Consider the following 15789-nt stretch of genomic DNA (forward strand, 5'->3'; position numbering starts at 1 on the left):
TCTGACCGATCGATCCCGACTCCAGAGCTACGAGAGGAGTCATAAAAATACCGTAATCTTCGACGCCCTGGTACGGTTGGCATATCGAGGAACGGCGTGCAAGGATTCTTTCCGGATATCCGGATCGTGACTCGCACACACACACCGTACCGGGTACACGACCAAGGAGTACTTTTTTAGTACTCCCTTTTTCTGTGACGGTATCGGTACGGACCCGGCCTGTGCCAGTGGGAGTGGTCTTCCGTGCGCAAAGACGAAGACATCGCTGTCACCGGTTGATTATGAGAGCAAAGGGGGGGGGGGGGGGGGGTTCGCGACGCTGTGTGTCTGCGGTTGCCTCCCCGACTCCCTACATCCTGGCCTGTCAGTACAGTGCATGCGGGAAGGAATTCTCTGTCACTGATCATGCCCTGCGTGTTCCCTGGGGCAATTGGGGGGCTTCCCAACCCTCCCCAATGAGATCTGGGACACAACCGCCAGCGCACTGAAGCAAGTAGCCCACCAAGTTTATGTGGAGCTTCTATTCAGGCTTGGCTGCTGACAGGGGCCGGAACAGCTACAGTACAGGTCTGCCAACACCAATGACCAAGCCCGACTAGTGTGGCAGCAACTTAGCAAGCGCCGTTTGGGGTGGGCGATTCGAGTGCACCTTCGTTGATGTTCGGGTGTTCAACCCAGGCCCCAGGGAGTAGTACTCGTGCTACTCCCTGGTTCAACCCATATGCGTCAGATTACATCCTCGAATCGCTCCAACTCGTACGACTTCGACGATGATTACATAACCTATTAACAACGAGTACTGTAAACTGGCTAATATCCTCCACGGATTAATGTTTGCTATTTTCGCGAGAAGAGCGTAACGCGAATATTAACCATCCTGAACTCTAACTTCAACAGTGGGTGGATGCATTAAAGTGGCCCCAGTGTTTCACGAACTTTTGCCATCGCAAACTCGCTGGTTCTAAGAAATCGCGAAAATTTAGTGACACGAATATTGGGCGGTTTACAGTATTATTATAATCCCGCTATCATGGTTATGTACGTATACGCTTGATAGGAAAGGTGTTTTCCCCCCACACCGGAGCCTGAGTAGCTGACTCGCACTGCTATCTGGTGCTCACGGGGTGTTTGTCGCGCTGGAAACGGATATTATCATAGGTTTTGGGAACCATGAACGGTATTTCCAAGACCAACTCCTATTCACGGCACTTGGGAAGCTCTTCTGCTGTTCATGTGAGATACACTTTCCACTGTAGTGTACCATGGCTCAGAAGGGAAAGCACATTGATGGTACATGCATGTACATTATACATTGTATTGTATCACTATACCGCCGGGGATAGCCAAACCACATATTTCAACAGGAGCAAGACTATCATGATACTGTACTAATGAATATACATGTACAGTCATGTATGTACTGAATACTACCAAGAGTGCACAGTAACCCCCTGGGGGGGGGGGGGGGTATGTACTCTTGGTAGTACTGATACATCATTTTAAAACATGTACACTGGCAATTGCTATAGAAACCAGGGAGTACTAAAAACAGTCATGTTTGAGCATTTTGATTTTCGAGTTATCCGCACCACTCCATTCCTCCTTTATTCCCAATCGAACTCGCGCACTTCCACCGAAACTGGGTGACTGCGCCCTACTATAATTATGGGGATTTGTATGCAAAAAGTCACTAAAAGCGCCATTTCGTTCTTACACAAGCACGGATGACCGCGATTGGCCCATATGTCCGCGATTGCCCAAGTCACCTGGTCACCGCGCCAGCAAGCGACAACTTTCACACCAAGGTTCAACTCAAGTGACAGGAGTGCGCCCAAAAAAGGTCAAACAGACTGTAAGTTGTACCCTGCAGGCGCTAGGCTAGGCACGGTGATCAGGTGACTGGTGTACGCAGGAGCACGTGACAGCTTGTTCAACCATGTTCGATTGGGAATAAAGGAGGAACGCTGCATCGCAGCATTCTCGGACCAAAACCAGTTGACTCAGCGTCCAAAAGACAACATATGGGCCAATCGCGGTCACCCGTGCTTTTATAAGAACGAAATGGCACGTTTAGTGACATTTTGCATACAAATCCCCATCTAGTAGGGAGCAGTCACCCAGTTTCGGTGGAAGTGCGCGAGTTCGATTGGGAATAAAGGAGCAATGGAGCGTCTCAGCTTCCTCGGACCAAGACCATTCGACTCAGCACCCCGAAGACTACAACTGGTGAAAATTTGATTAACTTCCCCTATGGTAAACTCAATTTTCAAATGCATTTTTCTCAACACTGCACAAAGCTACAGAAGCCTCCCTTTCGGCTCAATTATGCCGAGAGCAACAAGAATCCGAACAATCACGGTCCAGTACTGGATAATTACATGGCAATGTCATAGCAATTTCGAAGGCTTAGCCTTCGACAAGATTGGCTACCCAGGTGTCCGCATACTCTCTGTGGAGCCGGACAAGATTAGTTAGCATCCCCCGTGCTCCATGATAACAAGGATCACATCATCCTCCTCAAATCCCATTTGCGGAGAAAGCTAGAGATCTGCATGGAATTACTCCCATGTCAGTCTACACAACACCTCTACCATTGTGTCAGTCCACACAACACCTCTACCATTGTGTCAGTCCACACAACACCTCTACCATTGTGAATGCGCTAAAGAACAACTGCTGGATAAAACAAAATTTGTGACCGTCTTATGAGCAATTAGCAATAGCATGAAGTATGTATTAGTGGAGAAAAAGTGCGAACAGATAGCAATAAGGTGTCAAACCATCGTGTACAATCGTAGTGCATGGTACTCGGGAGAAGGGAAAATAGTTCAAAATACACACGAACACACGCATGCATGCATGCATGCATGCATGCGTGTGCACACACACACACACACACACACACACAATAGTCATAATACGAGTACCATGGACCAGCCATGGTTTACAGAAATCACACGACAAGTAGATAAGTATCAAAATACTACCCATAATCCTTTCAGGCATGCAGGACATACTAACTTATATTCAACATCAAAGCAAGCAACCGTCTAAACGATTTGAAGACGGCTCGGCGATAACTTTGGCAAGAGATTATGGAGATCCCAATATGGTCACAGCAAGCAGTTTGTACAGCATAAAAAGCCTAGTAGAAACAAATTTCAAGTACTATACACAGCCCAAAAAAATATGTCCAAAGAAGGGGAATGAATATAAAAGTTAGATGGAGTATCAACACTTTCGAAGTAGTTCTATATGAACATACCTGAAGGATATTGACAGCAGACATGGAGATGGTAGTGGTGGTTACTCGGCCGACCTGGTGATCTTTTCACGTTGATGACTGTGTGCTCCGGGTAATGTTCAAAACTCCTTGTGCGCTAACACACACACACAAAGGGAGGTGAAAGAAACCAACATACTGTGACCCCAACCCTTTCAGTAGCTAACCCTGTAACGGCGATTCCAAGTTTCGTACAAGGAAACCCCCCCCCCCCATAGTACACGCTCTGTAGGTCTAAAGCTGTGTTCCCAACTGGCGCGTGGACGCGGTACGCTTGCGGTTCATGCGTGCCCAAACGGCCGCTCAGGCTTTCACCAAAAAGAGCAATCCGAGTCGTATTTAGCGCGTGCGACACCTTCGAGTACTAATGTTTTGACCCCGCCAGTCAAAGTGACTGGCATGTACGCTGATACGCGCCTGATACGCGCTGAAAATTCCAACATGTTGGAATTTCCATTTCGGTGCGTTTCCGTATGCATGACGCCCCAAAAGCCAGCACAAATACGCACAAACGCGTGGTTTCACGCGTACACGCGCCAGTTGTGAACACAGCTTAAGTGCTGAAAAATGGTGACAATACCACATAAAACATAGTCTCGCTTACTACAAAATGCAGGCTCCCACGTGCCGACGCACTGCATCAAAGTAACGAAGTGTAAGTACCGGCATGTGCACGTGTTTTGCAGAACGCCCTGATGGAAGACTACCTGGAATACCTGCACAAGGCTAACTTGTACTTGACTGATACGCATTTTACTAGATTTATTGATATTGGCATACAACTCCCAAGTCATACTACCGTACTGCACGCACCATAATACCACATGAACCATTCTACAGTTCAATGGACTCCTGTAGTACCGTTGTGTCATACTAAAAAACAATCCGTGCAGAGTCATGAGGCTAAGTGGGCACTCTACAAAGCAATGGACACTCTCCTGAATCATAATTATATCCAACGGTACAAGATGTAGCGTGATACTGCAGTGCAGTCTACCAAAGTAGTAACGGGCCAATAGTGTGCTTACCTTCTGGATACAGTGTCCGCTCTGAGCAAAATAAACACACATACACGCACACGCACACACACACACACACACGCACGCACACAGCAGCAGCAGCAGCAACCACATCTCTTATCAGTCAACATGCCAATGTGAGGATACTTTCAAACTGAAGTGGAAACAGTTCCGAAAAACATGGTCTACAATTTCGAAAAAAAGGGCTTGAAAGTGATGGTGCATGTCATGCGCGAGCAGCCGTGCATGCTGCCTACTCCACGAGGTATTCATTCATGGTTCGTTCGAAAAAGCAGAGAACACTTTCAAGGCCCGTCCAAGTAGACCGAGGTGCCCGGAACTTGGAGGTCCGGATAATAGAGATATGAGTGGATACTGGATAAGCACGGTCCCTAAGGGCCGATTTCCACTACCGTACCGTGAGAGCCGTGCCGTGAGTACCCATGGTGATTTGCTCACGTGGGGGGCAGTTTTGGCGCGAGTTCATTCCGTGGCTCCTGCCGTACCGCGCCGTGGACATTCCGGTGCCGGGGGCCTCTGCACGGCTGTTCAGATTCCGAAAAAGCTACGTTATCCGCGCCTTTGCGGCTGGCGCAGCTGGGTTGCTCAAGAAAATTCAAAAATTCAAAATTGAATTGCATCGAAATTACCTTGAATACATGGCTTCTTCGATGGATATACGACAAACCAAGCCTGACTTCCAGGTGAACTCAGGTTTATAAAACTCCTTGAATGCAGTCTTCTTCATGTCCAAAATTTCGAAGCTTTCTTCCTGATGAAAGTGCTTTTTTCCTCCACGAACCTTTCCTTCTTAGTCTTCCTTTTCATAGCATGGTGCCTATTCCTGGGGATACTTTCAGCTAGCTTCTTGCTCAGGTAAGGTTTTCTAGCGTCTTTTCCAAGTTTTCCCTGGTGCATGATCATATTACCTCTGCAACCCAATTGAGCTTTTTTCGTCGAGGGCCACTCATTCTCGTCGAGGGTCCCTCGTTGTCAGCCCCCATGGCAACCCACAATTCAGTTCTAGAGTCTCTGTGCAGGGTGTGTGGGTTCTTTATACCACCCTTTCGGAAATACAAGAAGACAAGGACAACTACACATGAAGTGGCTGATCACGCAGATGAGCTCCTGCATTATTTCAACATCAACACAACAACATACACGCCAGACGTACATCCTGCAACATTTTGTGATTCATGCAGATCGTACTTGAGAAGGGCATCCTCCTCTTCTTCTAGTGACTTTAGAACACCAACTCTCTATCTGTGGCAGCCACATGGCAGTACCACTCCTGGCCCTTGTAAAGTGTGCTCAGGTGCTGAGGGTAGGAGAAAAGGTGGTAGGCCCAAGAAACCGTCGACGTCATGCTCAACGGCGTCTAGGGCTAATCCCACCCACTGCAGTCGAGACGCACTTCTGGAGCTTGCTTCCCCGGCCTTCTTTGCAAGGAATGAGGCACCTGTCTTTTGATCACCCTCCCCCTCTCTTTCCTGCTGTGTCTGTTCGCGGCAAGTGAATGCAGCCGTGCAGCACCCATGTTGCGAGCGTCTGTCGTGCGTGTCGTGTATGCATGAACTATTCCAAGATGTATTTGAGGTAGAGTGCATGTCACATGATTGCAAAGCAAAGCTGCGGGCAGCTCAGCTAAAATCTCCTACTTCCTTTATCTCGTCTATTCTTGCTGAGCGTCGAGTTCAATGCAGCAAGTGCCTCGACGGTGTTCAGCTCGGCAAACTTGCGTCACACGAAACTGCATGCACAGGGCACACATGCATTTCCAAATTGTCTTCGGTAAACCAAGTGATGCATGCAACATCTTCTGCACTTTCTGGCAATGTGGCTGAGGATCTTCTTTCTTGCATGATAAACAAAAAAGCAACCAATGGCGTGCTGTTACAGAAATCAGGGCACACGGCACATGACATGGAGCAAGATTCCAGTTGCTAATGTGTCTTCGGCTGACGCTTCCGAAAAAAAACTCTTCGGCAACGCGAGGCGACAATTAAGCAATTGAAGGAAGCCATTTCAGGTGGAACAGCTGAAAGTGTTTTTGCGCAAGATGCACACAGCTTGAAGGTAAGATCCAAAGACGAGAAAAATGAATTGCTAGAGGAAGCTGGATGTGCACCAAAAACATTGCCGGATGATGTAGGGCTGGCTATCAAGGCCGATTTACAGCTCCCTTGGAGTGGCCTGCGCAAATTGACGCGGTACATGAAAAGGGCAGGGGTACCGATCGAGTCAGAACATCGGATGCGAGACAAGATCAAAGCATCCCTGCCCTTTGATTTGGAGTGCAGGGAGGAGTTGCTGGTAGACAAATCTGGTACACTCAAGATGTGCCCAGTGGCATCGTTTGCTGACCTGAAAGGAATTATTTTGCATTACATACACCTTAATGAGGATGCACGCACACTAACATGGCGTGATGGCGCCATCCCTGCAGACGAGGTGTGGGTAAAGATTGGAGGTGATTTTGGAGATGAGTCATTTAAATTCTGTTTCCAAATCGCGAATGTCGTGCATCCGAATTCCACTGATAACACTGTGCCTTTTTTGATTTTTAAAGCCAAGGATAATGCGAGTAACCTTGACACCTTGCTCAAGGCTTACCATTCACAAATCAAAGAACTTGCATCTGGAAAAGTGACATGGAACACATGGAAGGGCAGGGTAGTAAAACTATTAAATTTCTCTTTGGTGACTATGAGTTTATGTGCAAAGTGTATGGCATCTCTGGTGCTAGTGGTGTTAGGTCTTGTCTTTTTTGCCTTGCCACGAAAACTGACATGCAAACGGCAGACTCATCTTTACAGCAACGACGTACACTTGAGCAACTTGCAGGAGACAACGCCCGCTTCCAAGAAGCTGGCAGTATCTTGGCACAAGCCAAGAATTTTCACAATGTGACCGGCCGGCCATTGTCCCGATTCCGATCGATAAGATCTGCATTCCAGTCTTGCACCTAGATCTGGGGATCTATCCTTGGATATACGAAGCAATGCTTCGCGATGCAGAAGCCCTTGACTTTTTACCGGCCCTCTCTAGCTCTGGCACTGACGTACAGTCCAGCGAGTCTTACGCAGCTGTAGCAACACAGCAGAAACAACTGCATACCTTGCAGCAACAGCATTCTGCACTCTTGGAGCAGGCTCAAACTGCCCAAAGCCAGCTGCATAGGATATTGGCACAAATTCAGGCTGCTGAAGAATATTCTTTGAAGCACACACAATTATCAGCTGCTTCAGGTATGCTCCACCAACTTTGGCTGCATGCACAAGACACCATCAACACTCTGCTGCCACAGATGGAGGAACTTGATGGCGAACTGAAAGCCATGAAAGTGCGCAAGGGGCCATGCCACGAATCTTTCGAGCCTGTGCTTAAAAAAAAACACAGAATAGACAGACAAGCATATCACTCCGGGGCTTTCGTGGGAAACCACATTCATAAAGCACCGCAGCCAGCCACACGCAAGGAAATATCCAGTGCTCCTCTACAGACAATGACAAACATCTTCAACACTGACAACTCACCTGACATCCAGTACACACCACAACAACAAGACCTGCTGGATAGAGCATCAGCACTCCGAGACAAGTACGACAGACTCTTCACGCAATACAAAGATTGTAGGGCAATCTTCGCAGTGTGCGATAAGATCACTCCTGACAAGCTGCACCAACTCTCTACGAACATTAAACTCTTCATGGCAACACTAAGGAAGACAGTCCACGACCAGAACAAGACTATAACGCCCAAAATGCACATGCTGGAGGTGCATACCGTGGACTGCACCAGCCAGTTGGTGTATCCCTTGGACTGATGGGCGAACAAGGTGGTGAGTCCATCCACAAGTGCTTCAAGCACCTGAGAACATCCATCAGCAATGTGAACAGGGACGTGGACCGGCTCCGGGTACACTTCTGGCAATATTTGAACAGCACGCTGCCAAGATACAACGCCATGAGGCTCCAGCCTGCAAAGCGGAAGCACTCCGACAAGTCAGCTAGTTGAACACTGACAGTTGCTGTAAATGAGTCTGCCGTTTGCATGTCAGAATCCAAAAAAGCTGATGACAATAATAATTATTATAATAGCAGTAAGGATGCAGGAAACTTTGAAAGGACATTGAAACGCGTCGCCAAAGGATGGCGGGTGGTGGTGGGGAAAGGTAAGTCAGAGTAGTTACATTTACTAGTACTGGACTCTTCCACACTCCGAACTTCCCAAGTCAACAATCAATATACCGAGTTTCGAGCAGGACATAGAATTCCTGTATGCAAAGTAATAATAATTAGTTGTAAAAACAAGCTGATCCCGCACAAGATCAGCATAATTTTATGAAATGCATCCAAAGCATTTTTGTTCTTACAAAAAATCACCAAGTGCACCCACTCGCCATTTTGGTTACCGTAGATACAGTGGTCACGTGTACAGTGACACTTTTCGGCAAAAAGATCGGCCATGTTCAATACTTTCCAGCATGGAACAGCCGTGTGTGTGTGGGGGGGGGGGTGGGGGGTGGAAATGGCACGCCGTGGTATTCCGTGAGGTCGAATGAAGTGAGTAGGAGGTATTTTACTACTCCATGAAAGGAAGTTTTTTCTTTCTTTTTTATTTGTGGTACGAAGTTTTTTCTTGGCTTTTGGCTTTTCGATTGGTTGATTTTTAAGCTTTCTCCAGTCATCTCCCCGCTATTTTTCCTCAAGACCAAAGTCAGAAATTGTTAGAAATGGTGATCCGGCCTGCCGACGGAATGCACGGAATGACTGTGCGCAGGTGTAAATTACTTTCAGCTTCGAGCTCGTACCGTGGGGTACACGTGACCTACCCAAATCGTTGGCACGGCACTCACGGTACCGTAGTGGAAATCGGCCCTAAAGGCCGATTCACAATACAACTTTCTGCGACGCGACACGCGATTTGCGACAGTTGCGACAAGAAACTGCCTGTCGCAAGCTGTCGCGTACAGTCGCAAGGCACCTGTTGCAGAAGTTGAAGAAAGTTCAACTTTTGCGACATGCAACATACACAAATGGAGTACAATTTCTACTCTGGGTGCACGTGCAGTGCACGTGCATAGTACATGTACTACTAGTGCATAAGGCCGTCGCAAACATGAAAAAGATTGTGAACCGTGTGTCGCTGCCGCAGCTCGTCACAAGTGTCGCAAGTCGCATGTCGCGTCGCAAGAAGTTGTATTGTGAATCGGCCGTAATAACTTACTAATAAGGTGTACAGTATATGTATTGTATTCAAATTCGTGATGCTATAACTGCCAAGGGTCAGCCATGCCTCTTTTGACAAGATTACAAAAGCCTTACTGTTCATGCATCTGCGACACCATCGTCAACATCTGTTTCAGATTCTGTAAACACACATACAGTGCATGTAATTCAGTGATGTAGCCGTTATGCACACACCCCAACTGCGAGGCAAAATACGCAGATACAAATACAAAAGTGCGGAGCTTCAATTTCTGTCATAGTTCAGCCCCCCCCCCCCCCCCCCAATGACATTGTGCTTAGTACATGCACAGCGTTCTATTGCCTCTTGATCAGCACAAGCTTATGCACGGTGGCATGCAGTAAGCAACACATCACAAGTTGCGTACCTGTTTGATCTTAGCTATTGTTTAAAGTTGTGCCCAGCGTAGTCCGCTCAAAGGAACATGAAGGCACGTGCGTATAGTGTATCTATCAGCACTACCAGCCCCACTGTTCATTTCAATAGTCAAGTCACAGTGGGGTCCAGCATGCCAGTGCGACTCACTGCCATTACATTGTCTCACTGGCCACTTTCTCTAGTCAGATTTGAAAACAATCGAGTTGGAAAACAATATCTCCTGGAGCCAGCAGTCTTGGAGTTCCTCTGCGTTCGTGTTGGCAAATACCGATACATGCATATACTTAGAATGTAAGCACAGGTCAGGTACATGTACTGGTACGAGTATGTGAGCCTTGCATAGACTAACAAGTTGGGCAATTGACAGCATGTTACAAGCCGCAGGATGCACGGTGTTGAAACAGTTGTAGTCAGGAGCACTGTTTTGGCGTTTTCCGCCTTGCAAAATGCTGCCAATCGTCCAACAGGTAGAGGAACCGCACTAGAAAAAGCCGTACCTCGTGTGTATCTTGTAAGCCCATGTCGTTGCCGGCAAATTCCCGTGCACAGCGCATCAGCACCTTTCCATGGAATGCAAAGCACAATCCATGTAGGCACACGCAAGCAAGCACGCACGCACGCATGCACACACATACAAACAACAAAACACAGATACATGCACAATGAGACAAGCCAGTCCACCAAGGGACAAGATACAAACACATTACTTTGACAAGCTTTGCCAGCACTCGACACTCAACTTCTTGGATCTAACCAAGAAATCCCGTGCAAAGCTCTAAGGTGCCATTCTTCACAGTCCATATGAGGAGGAACTGGCCACGAATGATAGTCCTACAACAGTACTGTTGGGCGCCGAAGAACTGGGGGTCAGGCTTCTAGCCTAGCCCGTTCTTATTTTTAGCGAACACAGCAGTTTCGTTCTTATTCGATGTGCAGTCTTACATGACACATTTATGCAGAGTTATATGTCTGAGTGTACATTATAGTGTACATTACGGTTTCCGTTATCATGTTATTATCTTTTAAAAAAATCCAGCCTACACCGTTCTTAAACATTGGTCAAATTCTAGCCTGGCCGTTCTTCGGCGCCCGACAGTACTGTAAGGGGGTCCGGAATCGTCCGATACTACCTAGCAGAAGGTCTGTGCTTTGGAAGAGTCATGGACGACCATCAAGTTATTAATTTTCTTGTGAGAGCAGCTGAGGAGACAGCTGGATTTGTTCCTCCTGGTGGCCGAGACAACCATAGTGATGATATTGCGAAGCTGTCTAAACTCTAAACAGCAGTGGGGCCTTTCTCTCCAAATCTCTCCAAATCTCTATTACATCAGATCCGGACTGTAAAGCAGAATTGATATTGTATTCAGGTACCAAGTGAGGAGTAATTTTGACGCATCTTGCACTTTCATCTGTAAAAAGTAGTAGGGTAGACACACCCATTCCCAAAGCACTGCAAAGGATGATTGTTTCATTCGTACCTGACGATTGCTATATCGCCGAAACGCTGTACGTTAAGAATTGGTTCGGTCCTTTGCAGTGCTTTGGGAACGGGTGATCCGGCCACCCAACTACTTTCTACATTCAGGTACCAATACAAAATACATAATCCCTGTGTAGTATGGGTACTTCATCACACGTAATGAGTAACAATCCTTAACTTTGTGCCTTGAGGATATGAGTGTTAAACATGCACCTTTTCTATTACTACAGTATAGCATCAGAAAGTAGTTGAAATCCTCGACCATAAGATCGCTAACCTCACTGGTTCCAGAAGACTTGCAAAGATGTTTCACCAGTTTGCCAACTTCATTTATCTCCTGCTCGACAGCGTTGGTGAGGCGCTCCTTGGTTTCCCGACTATACCCCTTATCTTCAGTCATCTCCACGATAGTTGATTGATACAGAACTAATCACTTGAACACGATGGAAAGCTTGGCTGTGGAAGGAGTAGTTATGTCATACTAGGCCAGTTGCTGGTACAACGACAAAATCAACCCATACTGGCCAACGTGGAATACCTTTTGCAGCAATCTGATTTGCAACCAATTATTATAATACAACAGTCGACTGTGCATGTACATGTACTGGGTGATGATGTAACACAGACATCGAAGTCTTGTCTTTGATTCGAATTATTTTGCCAAGCATTTTTTTCACGTGGCTCTCATCCAGGGAGTCGTCAAATACCGGTATTTGACGACTCCCTGCTCTCATCTGTACTGCTGTGATTACGTAACACGATGGGCATGACGTTTTTGGTGTATTTTCAAAACCTATTTTTGTCGAGAACAGCTGCTTTCACTTTCAGACTTTCTTTTCTGTTTACATGTAGTTGTTCCAGGGCCTAGGGCTTGACTACAAGTTAGTTGTAGGCTGTGTTGTGGGTCTTGAATCACTCTTGATTATCGTAAACAATTTGGCCCCGGCAACTAAATCACAAGTAATTCGTTGTTGCTTCAGCTCTTTACCCACAACACATCGAGGAATTCTTATTCTTGTCTACTCTACTAAGATTAGCAGCACTGGGAGTAGACGACCCCTTTGGTAGATATTCCTGACCTGAAATCGAACAGCATAGCAATGAGAATATTTCCATCAGCCGGAATAGATGCCTGGAAATTTGGAATGATAGCTGTTATGCTCAGCTGTTTTGACGTCGGTTACAACGGGAGACCAAGGCTTTTTGATTGGTTAACCAGTAACCAATACAATCCTGCTTACAAACCCAACATTGGGCTGTATACGGGGAAAGCTGATGCCAAGAAGGACAGTGAAGTGTCAAGTGCACCGACTCAGTGGCCATATCCCCCGCCGGACAAGGAGTAGTATGGAAGTGATCCCTGTGCCGCAGCGTGGATGAAGAATAGTTTGGCTGATGAATCCGCTCAATGGCCTGACATGTGAGCAACAGTGCAGCAAGGGCTGAGGAATGCGAACGTGTCCTGCACACACTTGTTCGTCACCGTGCGTGTCCGGTCTATGACCGATATTATCTTCAGGCCTGGAGCATTGTGACAATGTCTTAAGATATCTACAGGGATCCACTGAGGATGGTATCCCCGGAGCAGGTGCAGCAGCCTACAAGTAGTTAGCAACCAAGATCATCATGGTCAATTGGCCAGTGAGGTAGACCTGTCTGTAATCAAGGGCACTGGAACGTCATTGTCTTGGAGAAAGTACACAGTCTGCATGGCTGTACATGTTGTACAAGCAAGAAGAAGAAGACGTGCACATAATAAACGTAGATTGAGTAATTGCATTACTATAAAATAATAATAGGAAAACACAGGGCTAAAAAAACTATTCAAGTTGTACAAGTACGAGTATGGTTGATCTTTGGATTGCAGGAACATTGTTTTAGTGATTTCTATTTTTAAATCTTGAGCTTTGACGATGCAATCATAATATAAACCCAATAAATCTTCTTTATTTCTTCACTTGGACTAGTACAGCATGGTGAATACAGGATCAGATCATGCCATGATAACTTCATGCAGTTGTACAATAGCTGGTACAGGCCAATTAAGCTTTAACCCAGGCGCGGTTTGAAGAGGGGTGCCGAAAGGTACAAGTGCGACGCGTGCAATTTATCCCAAAGCGGCACATATCGGATGTTGGGTGCGTATAGGGGCAGTCCAGCCGAGAGCAGTTGACGCCATACTTGCAAGTCGCTGCCGTCGGCCTTGGATTAGCAACTGTGTGGTTGTAGGGACAGGATTTATCATGGCACTGGCTTGCAGCGGGACAGTCTGGGTGAACAAAGCTGCAAGCCCGACCGTAAGGGCAGTTTGGAAAACTTCGGCACTTCACGACCAATGCCCCGGTGCCGTCAGATTTGCCTGAAGTATGCGAAACGGATTTCTTTCCTGGCGGTGCACCGGACGTAGGCGCTGCTGGCCTTTTCTGCGGAGCAATGACTACAGAGAGCGGCCTACTAGATGGCTTGGGCTTTGTGCTACTTGCTACGCTTTTCACGCCAGTCTGTGCTGTCACTTTCTTCACAGCGATGGGTGCTGACTTCTTTGCAGGAACACGAGAATTACTTCCCGCGTGGTCCGCATCATCATCAGAGTCCAATGAAAGACTCATTCCGCCGTCACTGTCACTACTGGTGTAGCTACTACCGCTGCTGCTACTTCCACTGCTGCCGTCGCTGCTGTATGATGAGCCTAGGCTTGATGACGAACGAGATGAAGATATAGAATAGTTTGACGGCGAGTCCGATGGAGAATCCTGGACATTAACAACAGGCTGCTGTGCTTCAGCACGCACAAGTAACGGAGTAGTCGCGTCACTGCCCCTGGAGATCGAAGGGGGCTTGGCTTGTTTTCGCAACACAGGAACAGTGATGACCATGTCATAATTCCCAGAACTACTACTGCCAGCGCTAACAGCACCTCTACCACTTGCATGTGCGAGGTGCATATCGGCCGCTGCAGACTGGTTGGTAGGAACTGTGCACTTCAAGCCTGTAGCACCGGTGGAGTTGCTACTTTGCTTCAGGGAATCTTGGTTGACAGTCACTACGAGTGCGGCAGCGGGACTGGGTTGCGGGAGATCAGACGGCTGAGGCTGCTTCTTGCCATTTAAAGTGACAACGAATTGTGTCTTCCGGGGAACGCTAGCTGCTGGTTTATCCTCAATAACAATGGCACTGTTACGTGTATGCTGGCTTGTGCCTTGCCCGTTGTTGTTTGCTACGTGCTGCTTGCCGCTCATTGTCACCTTAAACTGCACAGGGTTTGCTGATCCGTGTGCACTGTGGGTCTCAGCTGGACTTGTATGAGACTTTTCAGCAGCAATGACCTGCTTCTGCCGATGCTTGCGGGTTGTCAGGGTAAGCACGGATTTCTCAACCGCATTTCCACTTGACTGACTTTCATCCTTACTAATGGCGGGTATTTCCTTGGGCTCTGATAATGCCTTCTCACTGTCTTTGTTTGCACCATCCATTGCCCTAGTTAAAAGGCGCAAGGCAGACGTAGGGCCTGTTCCTCGTTTGCTTGCAGCTGCGGTACTAGTAGTGGACTTCGCCACAGGCTTTTCAGCACTGCTCCTAGCCGGCTGTGCTGATACATGCTTTCTAGACACAACACTGACAACACTGGATGGGGTTACAACGCCTACAGATGATGGCGAAGCCGCTGACCTCACTAACGCACCCTTGGCTTGGACAGCAAGCGTTGCCTTAGACTTAGAGTTTGCAGCTGCAGGGCTAGTGGGCGGCTTATGCTTTTTAGAGGACGACCCCGACCCTCTTGCTTCGTTGACACTCTTTCTCTTCCCGTCCTCCTTGCTCACTTGCTGTTGGAGCCAATCCACAAATGACTGCGAATGTTCAGCCAGAAAGAGAGAAAGGTCATTGACCATAGCCGAGGGTGGCTTTTCATTTTCCACCATCGTCAAGATGTATTCTGGCAATTCCTCGTCTATGAAACAATTGATGCTCTTTAGCTTATTCGACACCAGACGGTGCAACTTCTCCGCATCCATATCGAAAAGATAGGGAAAGGCTTTCTATCTAAAATGCTTGAAAGGATTTAGGTATCTCAACTACTAGTCGACTCCGAACACGCCGTGAGTAACTTATATTACGTGACAAAAATGTGGAAATACACTCCATCTAGAGTCAACAAGTCAGGGTGCACAGCAGTCGCGTTCTTCTTCACTAACTCAATAATGTTTCGAACAACAACCAACTGTAACTTTATTTTAATGTTCTTGAGTTTCGAAACAACACGTACGTACGTACGTACACATGATACAAAAATTATTTGTCTGCAGTAAAAAAACTTTTTTGGCACTCGTGATCGTGGTTGTGTTGTACTACACTCAGTCTACAGTAACTACACAAAGCCA

General features: G+C 47.2%; 2 protein-coding genes across 3 annotated transcripts; both read right to left on the reverse strand.

Annotated features, from left to right (window-relative positions):
- Positions 1-2658: 2658 nt before the first annotated feature.
- Positions 2659-12004, reverse strand: LOC135805785 (uncharacterized). 2 transcript variants are annotated; one of them, XM_065319884.1, is made up of 5 exons: positions 11688-12004; positions 10428-10490; positions 9630-9673; positions 4312-4332; positions 2659-3380 (listed from the first exon to the last, which is right to left on the reverse strand). In XM_065319884.1, exons 1-5 carry the CDS (start codon positions 11808-11810, stop codon positions 3332-3334), a joined length of 300 nt encoding a protein of 99 aa, XP_065175956.1. In that variant the 5' UTR covers positions 11811-12004; the 3' UTR covers positions 2659-3331. The 2 variants fall into 2 exon arrangements, with proteins under 2 accessions (XP_065175956.1, XP_065175955.1); XM_065319883.1 differs by lacking the exon at positions 9630-9673.
- A 538-nt stretch (positions 12005-12542) lies between these two features.
- Positions 12543-15650, reverse strand: LOC135805786 (zinc finger CCCH domain-containing protein 14-like). Its single transcript, XM_065319885.1, has one exon. The coding sequence runs from the start codon at positions 15421-15423 to the stop codon at positions 13453-13455; it is 1971 nt and encodes a 656-aa protein (XP_065175957.1). The 5' UTR covers positions 15424-15650; the 3' UTR covers positions 12543-13452.
- Positions 15651-15789: the final 139 nt, after the last annotated feature.

This window comes from Sycon ciliatum, chromosome 1, assembly GCF_964019385.1.
Source record: "Sycon ciliatum chromosome 1, ocSycCili1.1, whole genome shotgun sequence".
In the NCBI taxonomy this organism is placed as follows: Eukaryota; Metazoa; Porifera; class Calcarea; order Leucosolenida; family Sycettidae; genus Sycon; species Sycon ciliatum.